This window comes from Hyalella azteca, unplaced genomic scaffold, assembly GCF_000764305.2.
Source record: "Hyalella azteca isolate HAZT.00-mixed unplaced genomic scaffold, Hazt_2.0.2 contig15055, whole genome shotgun sequence".
Classification (NCBI taxonomy): domain Eukaryota; kingdom Metazoa; phylum Arthropoda; class Malacostraca; order Amphipoda; family Hyalellidae; genus Hyalella; species Hyalella azteca.
Genome location: NW_025944920.1, coordinates 330,940 through 351,438, shown reverse-complemented (window position 1 = coordinate 351,438; position 20,499 = coordinate 330,940). Strand labels below are relative to the sequence as shown.

The following is a 20,499-nucleotide window of genomic DNA, read 5'->3' as shown; positions in this document are numbered from 1 at the left end:
TGATCCAACGTGAGTGTCACAATCGTATCCACATCATGACATCAATGTTGCCAGTCTTCAATTTAAACTGCGCTTAGTGCGCTGCAACATTCAGGCGCGGTTGGAACACTAGCTTCGTGGTTATTAAGTAGGAACTCGTGGGACTGTTTGTTTCGTATTCACGTTCCCTAAAAATACAGACTTATCTGCAGCACTACATGGCTGTTCAATTTATAACTACCTGCACCAACGTTGTAGTTATTCAACACAACGGGCGAATTTTGGGCTGAGTGGTCACTATTGTGAAATTAGGAGAAAATATATTAAATTTTTCCATAATTGGAGTAGATGAAAAGAAGCCGGTCACGGACTCTCGGTGAAGTTGAAGCAAAAGGTGAACAAAATTACCAATTAAACAGGAAATTTTAAGACTACCCATTATAACATGTAACGACAAAGACACAATGAAATATCATAACTCACATTCAAACTCGACTTGGCCAAAATTCTAGAGTAAATTAATCGATCTGCAATGCTTTTCGAATACCTAGGTAACTATCAAGATCGGCAACATTTCCTGCCATTAAGTCAAAAAGTCAAACACCGCCTTGACTATAAAAAACCCTCATGGTCATTCACTGGAGTCTGGAGGTATTTTTTCTGGACCTCGGCTGCCCAGGATCACACCTGACACGCCATGTCACTGCATCAAAACTCACTCACGGGACGCATACGATCTGCAAGCTGCCGCTTGTGGCATCGTGCTCCACAGGCAGATATAAACAAAAATGATTTATGATTACTTGTTCTAAATGGAGAAATAGTATTATTGGGGGTTCACTTTGAGCAAAAGATATAACATTCACAGTTGATGGTTGAACTTTTCAGTCGTTATAGAACGTTCTGAAGTTTGAAACAATAATAATCACGGTGAAACCTAATTGGCGCGCGACAGAGGCTATGCGCTTCGAGTAACTACGGTCGGAACTCGGAGAGGACGAAATGTGAGTTCGTTTGTGCGCGTAGCGACAAGGCGGGGCGGGCGGCTTGCAAGATACTGCACGCACAAACTCACATCACTTCACTCAATGCCAGTGTGCCGTGTGCCTACAAGCAGCGTAGGTGCCGCTTCTATTTAATCCTACCATGGATGCGTACCGAATATTTAAAGCCCTCTGAAACCTCGGAAAAAACTGGCAATCGCTTTCACAATCTATGTAAGCATGTGTCGAAATGAAGCAGGTTTTGCGGCCGTAACTTTAGAACAGAAACAGCGTAACGACTAGATAATATAACTACGTTCTTCCTAGCTGATGAGTCATACTTCAAATCACAGGTACCTGCTCATCATTTGGACATGCTGTCCCTCATTACTTAGCAGCGTGATTTTTCAGCATGAACATAATAACAGCAGAGATTCGCGCAAGTAGATGCTTAGTTTCAGACTTCATTCTGTTAAAGGAATATAAACTTCAGGTGAATTTTTATTTAAGCAAACTACTATTAGCATCATCTTCCAGCACAGGACTGTTACCGGCTTGTTAGAATTACCATTTTTTTGGTAGACCCGGATAATAGTAAATGACATGGCATACCCTTACATTGTCGAAAGATTATGATTGCGACGTAGAAAGAACAATCGTCATTTTATTTCGGCAATTATTATTTTCTCAGGCATAATGACTCAAATGAAGAGAGCCCCTAATCTAGCAAAAAATAAGCAGCATGAGCAAAGCATGATATGCACGAATACTAGAACAGCAACTAGTGTATTCGTATAAGCAGTTGGTTGTGGGAAAAGTTAGCAATACTTGTGAGAATAACGAATAATTCAAATTAAATCAATCGTGCCTAATTCAGAGTAACCGTACTGATTAAACCCCGCATCAGAGACCAGTAGTTACCTATGCGCATCGGATTGAGATAATTTAGTAACTTTCTTAATAAGGAGCCACGTGAATTTTCAGCAAATAAACAAATAATTATGAGTCATAATTCATCTTCCAGTATTCGATTACCAGAGGTGGGCAGTGGCGCGCTACATGTAACGGCCGCTACATTTTCAGTAGCGGTAGCGGCGCTACATTTAAGCAATTGTAGCGGTAGCGGTAGCGCCCACTACATTTTTAAGTAGCGATACGAGATTTTGTCGCTACAGCGCTACCGCTACACTTATAGATAAAGCCATTGAATTTTACTTATTAGTATTAAATATTATTTAAAAACCAGCATGATATATACATAATATAAATTACAGAATACATAATATAAATTACGAAAGATTTCGGTGTAATGTTGTCAACCTCAGCCTGTTACTAGTGTCAACATGTTAGTTGTTAGCCAGTGGTGGGCAGTAGCGCGCTACATGTGTGGCCGCTACATTTTCGGTAGCTGTAGCGGTAGCGGCGCTACATTTAAGCAATTGTAGAGGTAGCGGTAGCGCCCGCTACATTTAGAGCATGTAGCGTTAGCGGTCGCTACATTTCAAAGTAGCGCTGCCCAGCTCTGTCGATTACCAATATTACCGAGTAAAATTAATAAACCGAAGTTGTTCATGGTAAGATGTCATGTCAACTAAAAATAGGTCTCGTCCAGCTAAATCTAAAAAATATCTTAGTCGAGACCAGCTAAGCCCCGCTGTTGGCTCGTTGTTACATAACTCACTAATTCTGCTCGAAAAAATAATGATATCCTGTTATTCCTATTTCACTCCCTAATAGCTGAGACTCAAACCATTATTAGCGAATTGCTATACTCGGTGAGCAGCCCTAACATGGGATATCTTGTTAATTTGTAACGAGTTTAATTTTAAAGCTCCTGGTAAAATGGTCGTTACTTTGGTTCATGCTTAAACCAAAAATCGGCCGGATAATTAATACCAGCAAATATTACATAGTTTACATGCTCCAAACCAACAGTTAACTCATCAAACACAGGAATAACTCTTCAACAATGGAAATTAGGTCGGTCGCATGTCACTACCTAATCAAGTTCTCACAGTATTAACTGAGATCTCAGCGCTGAGGGACGTGTTTCTTGTTCTAATTTTTGTATAGTAGGAGTAGTTCAAGTAAAAGATGCTAAAAACGTTCATTCTAATTTTCAAATGCAACCGTCATGTGTTCCCTTGAATTAGAAAGTTCGAATTCCACCTTCTTTCAGTTAACCTAGAGCTCGATGTCAATAGTAAACTGCGCAATACGTTATGTGAAACTTCTGCTCGATCAAGACCCCCCGATCAACTATTTACATACTTATCTCCACTATTCGTTGCACAACTGCTTTATTTTCGGTTTTAAATTAGTCGTTTAATGATTCTTATCACAACGAACTTGGATTTGTCAAGTGGTCGGATTCAGCAGGATCTGGAACTTAATTAGAGAAAACGCGGTCATGCAAAATCTATCTAGAAACTTTTTGTAGTAGTATAAGGTACCGGGGAAAAAAGGCAATGAAAATCGCCCATATTTTTAAATAAGATTCGTAACCTCTCATAATCTCGTCTTTTTATGTATTAGATGGTTGTAACTGGCAATTGAAAATGGTTCTCATTAGGTAACCACGTTTACAATAGATATACTCAGATCCCAAATACTACATAAATATGAACGCTACATATAAAATACAATATGAATAAATTTGATTTTTTATAGTTTTGGGGCGGACATTCTATTTGCCTGGACCACAGCTAGCACGAAATCTTTGCGAGTTATTAATATTAAAAATTAAATTTGAAAAAAACTCAACTAGGTCGGACAAAAGAAGGTAGCTTTTTGTGTGATGGGTTTCAATTTTTAATATGAACTTGTGTCGTAGATTACTCTTAAATCTCAAAATTCTTATGCTTCTAATGAAACTGAATGAAATTTATATATCACCCATGAATATTAATTTAAATAAACTGAACAGTAAATTACTAGCTAAAAACATACGTTGGCAAATCAAAGGGCTAATAAAAGTGAAAACAGTTAAGCGATTTCAAACAGATAACTAAAGGCGTTCTTTATAAAATGGTTTCGGAAAACTGCAACGGTTGCAAGATCATTGGTTCTGAAAACCGCTTTATGACAGAAAAACGTTGCACTCTCTAGCGTGAGAGGGTTCACCAGAATGGGGCGGATGGGCAAGCAGATTTCAGTGGCAAAAAAAAAATCCTTCCAAATTTTTGCAGGGTCCACTTTATTTGTATACGAACATCTTGTCTAAACAAAGTTTGCTTTTCGGAGCTCCATCACTTTTGAAGTGGTAATTTTATCAATTGTACTTGGATTTTGTACTATCTTAACTGATGTGGAGCTTGTTTCCGCACAATTTTTTAACGAAATTACTACGATATTTTCTTAATATTAATAATTTGCGATTTTTAATTCAGATTTAATGGTAAAAAAAATCTTTGTATTCCTACTTGCCTTCTGAGATAAAATAGCGAAGCTGTGATCGGAAATTATGAATTCGCAGGATGTACAACCACATAAGAGGGAACGCAGGAGAGAACCACATAAGAGCATCAAGATCACCGCTTGAGAGCATCAACATCACCACACCGCTCTGGTCGAATATTCACAGCGGAGTGCAAGTTTGAGGAACGCAAATGCACCCAGCTGGCTGGTCGGTGACCGTAACGCTAGTAAAGGTTAAAGGAGTGCCATCTTATCAGTCTATGCTAATACAAACTACGCACAAATGCGGAACCAATGCCCTACGCATTTAGTTCAAATCTGATACTATATTATTTTTGGAAACACGTGTGGCTCGACATCTGAAAAATGTGCGGGTTCAATTTTGAGTGAGTATCCGTAAATTTCACTTGTTGCATTAATAAGAGAATCAGTTGATCAGGAACTGCATTTCAAGCGCTTAATCGGAATTGATTTGTATTGGATTTTTAAACAATCCAAATTAGAACGATTAACAAGAATACCTGACATCAGAATAATTTTTAGGAAACTCTTTAGCGCATTTTCTCAATTATGGAAAAAAAGGCGCTATTGTGCCCGTCATCTCCGTCTGTCCGTCCGTCTGTCCGTGACTTCACGTTTTCGTTGATGAGAAAATGCGCTCTCTGTCACTCACTGCAGTGAATACTGAGTTATATATATTTATCTTTTGTGTATCGATTGTTGTTAGTCATTTTCGAAGAAGAAAATTATCCGTCCGAAAAATGTCGAGGCTATATTACGTACATTGGCTCTGCGCATTTTAAATGAGAACTTGCAAAAATTTTTTAGCGTCATTCCCAGCAAGATTGTGCATAGTTAATGCTGAAACAATAGGTAACGTTCCTAAAAAAATAATTGAAGGTCCTTGTTCCCTCGAAAAGATTGGCAATGAAATTTAATATTATTAGAGAAGGCCATGAAGTCGATCTCCACCTAGTCATTGACTTCCTTGTTTGTTTAAGTCGAGGTTTATATTATAGTGAGCAAATTTCAGGTTTATCCAGTGATATTGAGTCCAGCGGCTTAAATTAACAAGCTCGTGCACATGTAAGCAGATTATATCACAGCCTGAAATCAGTTATGCAACTAAATCGAGTGCGGGCGTGGACTAATTCTTATGCTATCAGTTCAGCATATCAATTAACAGTTAGTCTCGACTTACTTCAAGTATTTAAATCAGGTCAGACCTTCTAATCAAAATAACGCCTACGAAATAAAAACGGCTGGATGCAAGTGCAGCACAAAAGATCAAAAAATATGACTCAGTACTCACTGCAGTGAGTGACAGAGAGCGCATTTGCTCAGAATCGACGAAAACGTGAAGTCACGGACAGACAGACGGACGGACGGACATGACGAGCACAATAGGGCATTTTTTCCATAAATGAGAAAATACGCTAAAAACAAGCTCGTCCGCTGTATCTTTCTGCTACTGCTCTTTACTTTCATTTATACATCACTTGACGTCGTTGACGATGATCCATCGTTTCATGTTAAGATTCTGAAATGGGATAATCGGGTCAGGGTCAAAGCTTTTGACTGGTTTCATCGACCGTCTCATTTATTTCATAATTATCTGGGAAGCCGATCAAAATTTTTGCTAATTGAGGTATACACCGCTCGGACACTATTGGGACCATTTTTCATAGCACGTTTTCCATGCATAATTTTAGCAAATGCAAACCGATTCTCAACTAATCAACAGCGAGCTGCAATTTGACACTACGCTCCTGCGAGTACTGTTGAATTTATTTTATCAATATTATATTTTTTTGTCCGCTACGATTTTGATTAGAGTTTTAAAGACAATGTCTTAGCGCTTTTTACACTCATAAGTTTTGCAAATCGAGACCGATCATGACCTAATTAACAGCGAAGCGATTTAGTAACAATATGCTCCTGCTGCGTTGCCAGGAAGATCTCTGACCACTTAGCTTTCACGCAGTTGTCGTGATTTAATAATAAAGTTATGTGTGGAGAATTTGCAATGAAATTCCATCCCTAAAAGTTCGTGGTATGACACCCGACCGGTGCAAGCGACACCTCTCTTTCCGATTCTATATAGACATCGCGAGGATCGCAATCATTTTTTACACAGACCAATAAACTGTTCATTCGAAAAACAAATACCTATATTTAATGATTCTTTGTTTATCCAGTTTCTAAAGTAATGAGTGTCCATTAAATGAAAATGCAGAATAATTCTTCGGCGCTTCTGGGTATAAATAATTGAAAAGTAGATTTTACATTCATGATAGGTTAAAAAATCAATTCGTCGAAGTGTAGAAAACCTAGACATTATATCATAATTATCTAATATAATATTAGAATTATACATTCCAACGTCATCGAGCAGTGAATGACGAAACAACGAGACACACGAGCTCCAGGCGTTGTCATGGTGACAATGTAAACAATGATGTAGAAAATGAACTCGCAACAAAATAAATGCATGAACCTAAAATTTAATTTCAGATTAAAATTACAACTTCTTTACGCCTTAAAAAGATTATAGTTACATCAGGCGAGGAATCATCTTGGAACATTTATTCTACAAAAATAATCAGCAGTTTCTTACAAAACGCAAATTTTGATTTTTTTTCTGCGAATAATCAGGCTGATGTTGCAGGCATGAACGACGGCAACGCTTGAGGCAGTAGGATGAGGATATCACAGCAAAAAATATATTATTTATGAGAAGAATATACATGAACTTAACTTAACAGTGAACACTAGCATAAAATAGATGCGCCTACATTTTTCCATGTATGACTCGACGGTGTCACATCCATTTACTATTCCTTGTAAAAAAACAATTTTCTTGACTGTGCCTCCTTGATGTAAATTTTGACCATTGACCAACAACTTCAATTTATTTCAGATGATAAAAAAGTTGGGCCGTGACCCGAACGCCGATTGCGCAGGAAATTATTCCTTTGTTATGTAATTCATTGCGAATAAATTGTTTAATACCATAACATGATTCGTAAGCTTTGATTCTTAATGAAAAAAATTTGTTGACTGAAGTCTCTTAGCTTCAAACGCGTTCAAAATGCGTGACCTCCAAAAGCAGAGCCGCGAGCGAGATATTTGGCGCGAACACAGGGCTGAACTCTTTCGTGAGCCGCGTCTGTTTACTTTGTTTCGTAGAGACTAACAAGGCATAGGAGGGCGCTAACAAATGGTATAATTACGCGGTATTGACAAAGTTTCTATTGTGTAATTGAATAACTTGTAAATCACTTAAATTCCCAGTGGCAAGCACACAAAACTCATAGAGATATCCAGAAACACACTGTACGCGAGCGTCACTGCGGCTAGTTGCCAAAAGTATGAAGCGGCACCGAGTGCGCCGAGGCTCTCGTCACCATCGATTCCTGCGCGAAATGATGCCTCTTCATCCAACGCCCCCTTTTCTCCTACTCTTCACTCTCCTCTCTTCAGAACTAACATACCCTCTTTTCGAGAAGCTTGTTTGCTTTCCAGCGATCGTCGTGCTATTTTTATAAGAGAAAAATACTTCAACTGAATTTTATGCACAGTAAAGAATGCACCACATCTACCCAACACGAAAAATTCACCTCCCGCCGATTTAAATATATATACGTAAATATATATTTAATATTTATATATATTTTATTTTTATATATATCTTTTAAAAGGAAAGAAAAATACCGAGTAAATTCACCCTATCTTCCGTGAAAACGTTTCTCGCATGCCAGCTTCTTCGTCACTTGAAAATTTTGAGAAAACATTTACCATCACTATCAGCTAAGAGAATGCCAGTCGAGAGAAAATGCCAAAAACAGAACATAAAACCGATTTATTTCCAACGGCTACGGTAGAGGATAAGAACTGTACGCGTTATTAAAAGAAGATTTCAGTTTAAAATACACTATTCCAAAAGGGTCGCCTGCCGAAGACCACCACTGCCGTGGATGTAATGGACCATCATGATTCCTGCCTTCCGGAATGTAGCCTTCAACACTTCAAGCCGTCCGTATCTAGGCCGTGGGTCGAACCAGCCCTCGGTCGAACGGCCACTTGTCGAAGGACGATAAATTTTGAAACAGAACTATGCTATCTGAAACCTAACCTCAGATGCGGTGGACGTAAAATTACGTAATTTAACGATGCCCGGAAGTCATTTTCGATCCGCGTTCTGGTGGTGCACGGCAGGTTCTATGCGATGCCGGAGGAAGATTCTATGCGAGGTGCACGGCTCCGCTCCCTTCCAAAATCCCTAAATCCGAACCACCGTGGGTGGAATTCGACATCCTTCGTGTAATCTAGATTTTACCTGCTGATTATCCTGGTATTCTATAGAATAGTTGGATTTCTCTATAACTAATGATGGAGCTGGTATCCGTTACGATTTCTATGATGATAAGTTAAATTTACTCGAAATTGTCTTTGCTTTTAAATTCCTTAAGAACCTGTTTAAACAGGCTAATCGGTTCCAACTACCGAATAATCGGTAACAGCAATAGACAGTAAATGCCACACAACTAAATGCACGGAAGACCCATGCACCAAGTTTTGCAGCCCAATTCATTGAACAATTAAACTTCGACTTCAAGTAGTTAGTAGTTTTCTGAAATCTTGTTTATTCTGTTTCAATACAAAGTTAATTAATTACATTTTAATTTTTTTCACGCACTGCATGTCACAACATATTGAAATTTCTTGCTACCCTCTCGCTCTCGATCGGGTCAGCTGTAATAAATCTACACGAGCCGACTAATTCGCCTGGCAAACATTATAACTACTTGTATTATTAAAATATTTCTGTCGCAAATGATGAACATTTCGGAAAAATTTTAAACTAAGAATCCATTCAAAGCGCAACTCCAATAACGTGGAAAGCGACACTATTCAAGTAAGTCACTTTCTCCAGCTCCAGGTGCTGTCTTTGGAACTATTTTCGTTCCTGTGTACGAATCCTACGAAAGATGACGTATCGATGAGAAACGAATTGGTGTACAGTTTTTGTTGTACACATTGCGATTCAGGAACCAAATAAGAATTTATTTTACAGTGTAGTGAGAAATGAGCTGAAAAGTATTTTATTATTGGCCTCGGCGGATCGGTGTATGGAAGCTATTCTACTCGGCGAAGAAACGCAACCTTTACGTTTTGTTTCTGTGCTGCACTTCACATCAGAATAAAATTTCTTGCAAACTACTCGCTCCAGATCGAGTTGACCATTTTAATCTACACAAACTGACAAATTCGCCTATCCTACAATATTCTTACAAATTGTACTAATAACTAATATTGTCGTAAATGATGAACTTTTCATGAAAATTTTTAACCAAGTTAACCACCAGAATGCACAATCAGAGAAGAATAAGTAACTAACATTGTACTACGTCGGTTTGACTTGATAACCCAGAAACGGTTTAGGTCTGAATAATTAACAAATTCGGACGAAATTCAGTTATCTTTAAAGAAAAATTACCTCAATAATTGAAACGACTTGGCTGTAAGGTGGCTTGGCTAAGGTAAGAAAGCCTAGTGTCGAACTCTATCTTGACGCAGAACAATCAGCGAAGATGATTGCGGTGCAGTTCTCAACTTGATATAACCCTCCAAGAGTATTAAGAATTGACAACCTACCTACCGTCGACATAAAATTGCTAACACTAGTACAACTTGCTCGATATTTGGCTGATGAAATCGGTTTTAATAATAGATCATATTGCTCGATCTGTTCAGTTTTCGGCGGTAATACAGAAACATTCTTTGGTTAATGAAAAACTGCTCATATCGTCAATAATCAAGATTTAGAAACCAAGCAGCTTAACTGTTCTGATCCTATAAAACATTTATTCGATACGAAAAGGCCGAAAATATGGCTTGTCTAAATCAGAGCACACTCTAAAATCAGGTATGTTCCCACAAAGTCGTCATCTGAAATGTCTATCGCACACAAATGTTGTATTGAAGAAGCTAAGCATTAATGCTTCCACCATAGATCAGAATATATAAAACATAGAATCAAGCTATAAATGACAGTCAAGTGACTTACAAAATGGATTGCTTCATACACCTGCAGAATGAAAAGTTTGAACATGGCTCCTCAATACATGGAATTAAATGCACTTCCCGTCAGGTTTGACAAAAAATTTAAATCAGTAAACGATTAATTGATAAAAAATAATTTATTATGAACAAGTCAAGCAGTGCTTCCTGCAAGGGCCACAATCGGCTTAGGCCGGGTTTTGAATAAAAGCTTTTTTCTAACAATAGCAATAACTTTATAAGAAGTACGATTAGTATTATTACGACAGTCTTCTGATAATTGCTGAGAATTAACTTCACATTCTGACTTGTCCAAGACTGCGAAAGGTAAATCGAGGTTGATCATCTTGCCGTACATGATGTGATGCCCAATGATAAGCACGGGAACGCCCTGCAAAAGATAATAATACTAGGTATATAACAGGCAAATGGCGAAGAAACTTTTATTCTAAATTTGCCAGCATGTAAATATAAAAATGACGTACTAGTTATGAAACAAGGCTTGCTTCAAGAAAATAAATAGAAATATTTACTCGCGTGTTAGGTATGTTTTTAGGAAACGACTAATCTTGTACAGTAGAGTGACAAGCTCATAAATGAATCAAGTGAATGGCAATAAATTATATCACTGCCATCTAATTAATGAGGCAAGTGAATTAACTTAGGAAGAAAATAAAAGATTGAACGCCAGGATGCCTCTTCTCTTCAAGTGGATCCCCGGACCACCTTTACTGGAATATCGCAATTAAAAATCCCACATGACGATAGAAAAGTAATTTCAAGCAATGATGTGGAAGTTGATCTTTAATTTCTGAAAATTTATCTTCATAAATTCCTAATTTTGTTGTTAAAATTGAGACTACATATAAGCACAGTAAAACAATATTTAGAATTCATAAATTTATATATAGTCTCAGGATCTGCGTCATCAAGCCTAAATTTGAAAAAATATAACTCAGTGCTCACGCAGTGAGTGACAGAGCGCGTATTTTCTTGTCGACGAAAACGTGAAGTCACGGACAGACGCCAGACGGACAAGACGAGCACAATACTGCATTTTTCCATAAATTAGAAAATGCGCTAAAAAACATTAATTTGAAAAAAAAAGAGGATCATACATGCAATAGGCAATTCTCTTTTGTAAATGCGTTTGCAGTACACATCAACTTAAATCTTGGTATTAATATACCTTCCAGCATCTAGGGCACCATAATACAATTTCAGCAGCTCACATCTCTGCTTGAATAATGATTAACTCTATCGAACTCACATCACGGCAAAAATATTTATTTCTCAATTTCACATCTACGCATGAATAATGAATACCTTTCTATATACCTCTCTTTTGACTTCACATCTTGGCAAAATTAATGAATATTTCTTTCTCAACTTCACTTCTAAGCTTGAATAATGAATAACTCTCTATACGTATACCTCTCTTTCGACCTCACATCCACGCTTGAATAATGAATTCACATCTTTTCCGACCTCAAACAATGATTCCGACCTCAAACAAGAACAATGATTTTTTAATCATCATATCTCTGCTGGTTTTGAATTTTTTATTTCGCCCATGAGTGTCTAACCATTGAACCAAATTTGTTAGAGGACAGAGATGATTTCAGGTACGTAATTTAAACAAATATTAAAATCACTAACTGCAAGTAATGATCCATCTAAATGTGGAGATACATCAATAAAGAGACACCTCGGCTTGTTAACCCTTTCGCGACTGACAGGACTTTTCAGTCCCAAACCACTAGGTATGAGTATAGCATTGGTGATGGTAGGTAATGTATCCGAGACTAAAGATTTATGTAATAACTACCTAATCCAATAACAATCTCTGCTTTTATTTGTTGTCAACTAAAACCTGACAGCAAGAGAGAAACTAAATAAAAAATTTGCAATCTTTGAGTTTTTCTCAGTGTTAAGGTCTATCCCAATACCAGTCCATCATTGCAGAAGAGGCATAATTTGAACAACCATTCCAGTCACCTTTGATAGGTATGTTTGAGCTACCTGTAAACAGGGTTGGTGATTTTTTTGATTTTTTTTTAAATCAAAAAAATCAAAAATCAATGATTTTTTTTTATTTTTTCATGATTTTTTTGATTTATTTGATTTTTTTTTTTTATTTTTTCAACTTTTTTGTATTTTTGAAGTGTTATTTCTTTATGTTGCAATTAGCCTACTAACAATAACAGTATATGGATCATAATGGATGGCTAAAAAGGGCACTTATTGCCTTCAATAATGGCCAACAGGCCAAGGTGGTGTTTACCACTTAGGGATTTTTGGGTAAACAATTATTGGTAAGTCTATTCATTAGCTGTGTAAAGTTTGTATGGAACAAGGTAATGAGCTAAATATTGACCATTTAACTGGCTTCAATATACAAAAACACTTCAAGAATGCAGATCTTCTAAACATTGAAGAGTCACATAACAGATAGGTAGCTGATAGCACAGTGCACAACACTGTCAATAGATCTACTAGTTTTATGTCCTATAAATCTACCAGACTCTACCCTCTATACACACCGACTAGCAGTGACTGAGTGACTGACTGCACTGTTCCCATTTAATTCAGACCAATAAACCAAACTGAACATAAACTGAATGATAACCAAACAAACCTCATACGACTTGAAACGAAACTTAAGTTATGAGAAAATCTAATACTGTTTGAAATAAACATGTGCACAATTCAAATATTTTATATCCATTCATTGCATTTAATTATTTTATATATAGTCTTATAATTGTAATTGTCTTGTTTCTAGTTTTAAATTCACATATTTAAAGATTGAAATTAAATACTCTAGTTAGAATACTCGTATTAGGGTGGAAAATCTTTCTAATTGCCTAAAAGGTCAATACAATCTCAACCTCTCAATATACAGGGTGGGGCAGAACCGATTGAGCAGTTTTGAGGTAAAATAAAAGAGTAATGGAGGTACATAAAGAAGAAAGTTTATTTTCCTAGAGGTTAGCATAACATATCATTTAGTACTTGATGCCTCTGTACCAAAAACATTCAATTTATTGGAACCTAATACACACTAAAGGCAACAAGTTTATATACCAATTTGTCATTCATAGTACATTTATACTAAACCATGAATAACAATACCTCAATATAAATTAAAGACTGCCACTCAATATATTTAAGTATATGAAAAAATAAAAAAAATCAAAAAAATCGAAAAAATAAAAAAAATCATGATTTTTTTATAAAAAAATCAAGTGAATTAATCACATGATTTAATCATTTTGATTTAATCATTGCCAACCCTGCCTGTAAATGGTAAATATATACTCCATTTTTAGCTTTTATAGGTAAAATAAATTTCTATCAGGGTAAAGCCATTGTGAAACAAATTTTCATCAAATAAAAACCCTGTACCAAGCATATATTTTTGAATTTCAAGTGGTAGAAAAGCAGAACAACACTGGTGGTTTGCATGGATGTACAAACCAATGCAAGAAATTTAACCTAATAACTCAATAAATAGAATAACAAACATTTTATTTGAGTGGATCAAATGAGGAAATTAAGGAAAAAATGCATACTTAAAACCCATTTTATCATGAAATCTCCTGCTGCACTATTGGTAGCTCTCACTGGAATCAAAATTAAATTTTGTATCAACTGTTGTAAGCCAGACAGCAGTGTGGCATTGGTAGCAGTCATCACAGCAGTAGGTATACTTTTGCAATCTGTAGTAAAATATTTCACCAAAATTTCCCTTAAATAATGAAATCCTTTTTATGTACATGTTAAATTATAAATTGTATAGGTATTAATTGCATGAAGAATACAGGGTTGAACACAAACACTAATGCTTATAATGACATGACAATAATTAAATTTAGCATGTAGTCATTAATAGTGCATTTCCACTCAGTGTTATCTGAGTGAAATGCCATTTTTACTTATGTGCCTTTAAAATTAGCAAATGATCTTTGTAACATTTTTAAACCTTCAAAAAAAATGTATTGTTTCTAGTCAGTGAGCAAATTGACCTATTTATTTACCTCATCATTGTAGTGAAGATCGCCCATAAAATTTTGAGCCAATGCTTCATTATTGCGGCACTCTAGGTCACCTTGAAGCTCCAGCATCACCCATTCCTTTTCTCCATCCTTGTGTGAACTGCAAATAAAATTAATATTAACCAAAATCAGAGATGAATTTGTAATGATGGTAATGCAAAAAAACAGGAATTGAATTTAACTAGAAAACCTAGAAACAAGAACTGTAATAGGCTCAACATTTTTGGATCAATAGAGGGAAGAAAACTGATGTATAGAATTATTAAATGACTGGATTGGTATCTTGTTGTATGTCTGAGGACCTGGAATTTGATGCTTACATCACTTTATTTGTGACTCTGAAAGCTTTGCAAAATCTATAAGCAGAGTTTAATTTCTGCCAGTCATATCTGCCTTGAGCCAGTTTCTCACTCCTGTGCTGAGATGCAGTGATCAAATGCAATATGGAAACTGATTTTGCATTAGTAGAAACTGATTGCATTGTATTTTTTTTAAAAGTAACTTATAGTATAGCTTATCAGCCCTTTTTTACACTTGAATTGATAAATGAATCAGGTAATTTAATTTACTGCGATTGCTTGACAAAACAATAACCTGAACTATGCGTCTCCCACAATGTGCTAGTAGTGAGCTACACCAATTATAACTCAATTTTTTTATGCCAATAAAACATGTATTTTTGACATTTTTTGTGTATATAATTCTGAAGTTTGCATGAATAAAAGGGATGATATGCAACATAATTGACAAGAAAACATAATTTCATTGTGATTACTGAAAAAATTTCATTAGAAAGGCCAGAATTTGCCAAAAACATGGATTAAACTACCTAAATACCTTTTTCTACTACAGGACTGAGGACTGGAGGATTCAGAATCAGGAATTCCCAGCCAGAGACCAATAAGCTTCATGACTTGGCCTCAAAATGGGCATGCATATTTCCACTATAGGGAAAACGCGGTACCTATATTCCGACACATTAAGGACGCATCGAGAAATGAAAAACTATAAAAAAATAACTGTATGCGTTACTTGAGTTCTGTTTGCTTTATGTGACTTGCAAAACACCGTACTACGCGCCAGCAACAATGAAACGTCACAAAATGTTGCCATATTTATTTAAAAGCCTTTAGAATGCAAACCTACCAAACCCCTATATTCCGACACTGTGTGTGGCAATATTCAGCACGTGGTGAGGCGTATTCCGTCCGCGCTTCAAATTCTACTGATACGTAATGCTGTCATCCACGTGTTCGAATTCCGTTCGCTGTATTGGAATACAACACGGCTTTGAATTAGAACACAAATGAATATTGAACACTACTTAATTACGCTTTTAATTAACAACTATTAAGCTTTTAATTAAGCAAATTTTAATTTTTGTACATAGCTTGGAACGATCTGTGTGTGTCCAATTCAAGTTGTGACGGAATTAGTTTTCATGTGTCTAAATCCATTTCTCAACTTAATCATCTATTAATTTATTTACCACTACCACTTGAAATCAGCAAATACAAGTATACTTAAAGGATTCCTAATATATTCACAGACGTATTTAAAAGTCTCAAACCATAATATTCTTCCTATACAAAGTTATTCACTATTTGATAGAGCAAGGTCAACTGTCAAATTTGACACATTTTTCGATGATCTCACTGGGTACCGTAAAATGGGGTAACTTAGACCACTTTTCGTTTTTTTAACAAAAACCCCCACAACTCAAAAACTATTTGACATAGAAAAATTTTGTCAATGGGCATTAAAGGCCTAATACTGAAAAATTAAAAAAGTGACCCACGAAAAAAAGCTATTATTTAAAGCCTGTCAGAGTACCCCCTCCAATTTTTTTATTTGTTCGTTAAATAACTCCAGGTTTTGATGCATTGTAGTAGAACTCTTCTAGTTACATATGCAAATGACAAATTTTAGGAAAGTGTCATAGTTTGCAAATGGGGGGCGCCGCCCCCAAATGGGGTAACTTAGACCACCTAATGTCAGCCCTGACGGGGTAACATAGACAGGCTTGGGAGTTAATACAAAATTACCATACATAACATATTTTATGTTTGACAGCCTATTTATGTTTTTTCTTTATGTTTCAGACTCTACAGAGTCTTATATATGGTAATTTTAACTTAATATCCAAGCCAGTCAATATTACCCCATCAGGGCTGCCATTAGGTAGTCACATTTCCCTCAATATGGGGCGGCGCCCCCCATTTGCAAACTATGACACTTTCCTAAAATTTGTCTTTTGCATATGTAACTAGAAGAGTTCTACTGCAATGCACCAAAACCTGGAGTTATTTGGAGTTATTTTACCAAAAAATATAATTGATTTTACCACCTGGTCTAAGTTACCCCAAGAGCTGGGGTAACAAAGACCATCACTTTTTTTTAAATTACATAAAGACTATGAAAGGCAGGAGCCAGCAATTTATGGTAAGCGAAGCTAGAGTATAGACCTGTATTTTGCATGTTTCAATTCAAGTTTAATTTAGCTAGTAAAAAAATGGCATCATTTATAAAAAATAAAGTGGTCTAAGTTACCCCATTTTACAGTAGCGTGCATTGTCTCTCTTTGGATCTCAATATTTTCCCGCTAGATGGCCAAGACGGCAAGACCTAGTGTTTTGGCAGTAGTTTGACGCGCAAATGTATGACGTCACCATTTCAACCATCAACAAACGCATGGAACTAAAACAAAGTTTAATATAAAGGAAAAACTAGAGAGGTGACGGAATTACCCACGATGTCGGAATATACCGCCTTTACCCTACTATGCGGCATGCGCATGTGCTGGGAAGTGGGATCAAGACTAGACTCACTAGAGTTCCATCTGGGCTACCACTCTGCCAGGCTGCCATGCCCAAGCGCTACATTTCAATGCATAAATTGAATTGACATTTAACAGCAACACACAACCTGCTGCCGGCCTGCCGCTGGATGGAAGTTTCAGCAACACTCCCGCATGCATGATAGTCTCGAGTCTCAACTCCATCAAGAATTCAAAATTGGATGGCACTTGACTTGCAGTTGCAGATAGCCAGTATCAATGACCCAGACTAGTGGGACTGCTTCAGTCTGGAGTCTGGACTGAAAAAGCCAGTTTTTCAGGCGTCAGTCACACAGACTAGGGTAAACGCGGTATATTCCGACACATTAAGGACGCATCGAGAAATGAAAAACTATAAAAAAAACGTATGCGTTACGGAAGTTCTGTTGCCTTCACGTGACTCTCAAAACACTTCACTACGCGTCAGCGACGATGAAACATCACAAAATGTTGCCATATGTATTAAAAAGCCTTTAGAATGGAAACCTACCAAATCCCTATATTCCGTCAGTGTGTGGCAATATTCGACACGTGGTGAGTCGTATTGTGTCAGCGCTTCAAATTTAACTGATACGTAATGCCGACATCCACATGTTCGAATTCCGTTCGCTGTGTGAGCTGTATTGGGATACAACACGGCTTAGAATTAGAACACTAACGAATATTGAACACTACTTAATTACATTTTAATTTACAGCTATTAGGCTTTTAATTAAGCAAATTTCAATTTTTGTACAAAGCTTGGAATGATCTGTGTGTGTCCAATTCAAGTTGTGTCGGAATTAGTTTTCATGTGTCTAAATCCATTTCTCAACTTAATCATCTATTAATTTATTTACGACTTGAAATCAGCGAATACAAGTATACTTAAAGGATTCCTAATATAGGGTAAACGCGGTATATTCCGACATTGTAGGTAATTCCGTCACCTCCCTAGTTTTTCCTTTATATTAAGCTTTGTTTTAGTTCCATGCGTTCGTTGATGGTTGAAATGGTGACGTCATACATTTGCGTGTCGAAATACTGCAAAAACACTAGGTCTTGGCCATCTAGTGGGAAAATATTGAGATCCAAAGAGAGACAATGCATGCCACCTGGTGAGATCATCGAAAAATGTGTCAAATTTGACAGTTGACCTTGCTCTACCAAATAGTGAATAACTATTTTTATAGGAAGAATATTATGGTTTGAGACTTTTAAATATGTCTGTGAATATATTAGGAATCCTTTAAGTAAACTTGTATTCACTGATTTCAAGTCGTAAATAAATTAATAGATGATTAAGTTGAGTGATGGATTTAGACCCATCAAAACTAATTCTGACACAACTTGAATTGGACACACATAGATCGTTCCAAGCTTTGTACAAAAATAGAAATTTACTTAATTAAAAGCCTAATAGCTGTTATTTAAAACGTAATTAAGTAGTGTTCAATATTCGTTAAGTGTTCTAATTCAAAGCCGTGTTGTATCCCAATTGGACCCAATACAGCTCACACAGCGAATGGAATTCAAACACGTGGATGTCGGCATTATGTATCAGTTAAACTTGAAGCGCTGACGCAATACGACTCACCACGTGTCAGATATTGCCACACACAGTGACGGAATATAGGGATTTGGTAGGTTTCCATTCTAAAGGCTTTTTAATAAATATGGCAACATTTTGTGACGTTTCATCATTGCTGACGCGTAGTGAGGTGTTTTGAGAGTCACGTGAAGCCAACAGAACTTACGTAACGCATACGTTTTTTTATAGTTTTTCATTTCTTGATGCGTCCTTAATGTGTCGGAATATACGGCGTTTACCCTATTCACAGACGTATTTAAAAGTCTCAAACCATAATATTATTCCTATAAAAACAGTTACCTATTCACTATTATTTGGGAGAGCAAGGTCAACTGTCAAATTTGACACATTTTTTGATGATCTCACCAGGTGGCATGCATTGTCTCTCTTTGGATCTCAATATTTTCCCACTAGATGGCCAAGGCCGCCAAGACCTAGTGTTTTGGCAGTATTTTGACGCGTAAATGTACGACGTCACCATTTCAACCATCAACAAATGCATGGAACTAAAACAAAGCTCAATATAAAGGAAAAGCTGGAGAGGTGACGGAATTACCCACGATGTCGGAATATACCGCGTTTACCCTACCTTCATTTGAAAACATCAAATATGTAAAAATAACTGAACCACAGCTTTATAGAAGGACCAAAATAGCTTTGTACTCATTATGTGGCAATCAAATCGTTAAAACTTCAATCCTGAACAGCATAATTAATGCTAAAATATGTTTTTTAGCCATAAGTGGCATGATAAAAATTGATAAGTGCAGTAGCCTACCATATCTGATGAATGGTCTACTATGCCCTCATTGGCCATTGCCCTGTGAGACAGGTCTCTTCACTCTCTTGCTCATATTGATAGGTTGTTTCAGCCTTCGGCCCAATTTTCCTGAATGGCTATTGCCATTCTGAAGCTGCATACTCCAAATTTCCAATTCTCAAATTAGCTAAATAAAAATATATATTACCATTTCACTTACAACTGAATTGGTATTTTCATGTGGCCAAGATGCAGCACAACAGTAGGTAGGTCAGAATTAGCCACATCAACCAAAAATATTTATTCAGTAGTCTGCACTCTAGTAGTCTAGTAGTGCAAGGAAAAAGAATTCTTTTGTTCAAAACTCTTATAATATTAGGATGATTCGTGAAACACAGCTCTTTACAAGTTATATTTAGAGGTTTAGCCTAGTCCTCCATAGAACATTTTTTCACATTGTTCTGTGACCTAAACAGTTAAACACATATTACACAGTCGTAATTTGTGCGCGTAAAATAGTGTTTGTGTGAAAAAATACTGGCTGTCTGGTACAAGAATTACGAAGGCAATGTGTTATGTGTAGGACTTAGTGTAACTGTAACAGGTAACTTTCTTCTTCGGATCCGTTTTTATGAGGACTCGGTTGTTCACCACCCGCCTCACGTCTGACTCAACAGGTAACTGTAATGCAAGGCAGCATGACTCACTGCATGACTGCAGGGTTGCCAGATGGAGCCAAGAGAAAAAGGCCAATTTGACTCACAAAAAAGGCCCAAAACGGATAAAAAGGCCAATTTAATTTTTGTCAGGCCAATGCCTTTAAAAAAGGCCAC

At 36.6% G+C, this 20,499-nt stretch overlaps 1 protein-coding gene across 2 annotated transcripts; it reads right to left on the bottom strand.

The window, feature by feature from the left end:
* Nucleotides 1–10,185: 10,185 nt before the first annotated feature.
* On the bottom strand, nt 10,186–20,336 carry LOC108670109 (chromosome transmission fidelity protein 8 homolog). 2 transcript variants are annotated; one of them, XM_047884258.1, is made up of 3 exons: nt 19,887–20,336; nt 14,483–14,600; nt 10,186–10,833 (listed from the first exon to the last, which is right to left on the bottom strand). In XM_047884258.1, the coding sequence occupies exons 1-3, from the start codon at nt 19,904–19,906 to the stop codon at nt 10,597–10,599; spliced, it is 375 nt and encodes a 124-aa protein (XP_047740214.1). In that variant the 5' UTR covers nt 19,907–20,336; the 3' UTR covers nt 10,186–10,596. The 2 variants fall into 2 exon arrangements, with proteins under 2 accessions (XP_047740214.1, XP_018013048.1); XM_018157559.2 differs by lacking the exon at nt 19,887–20,336 and adding an exon at nt 15,338–15,473.
* Between the last annotated feature and the right edge of the window lie 163 nt (nt 20,337–20,499).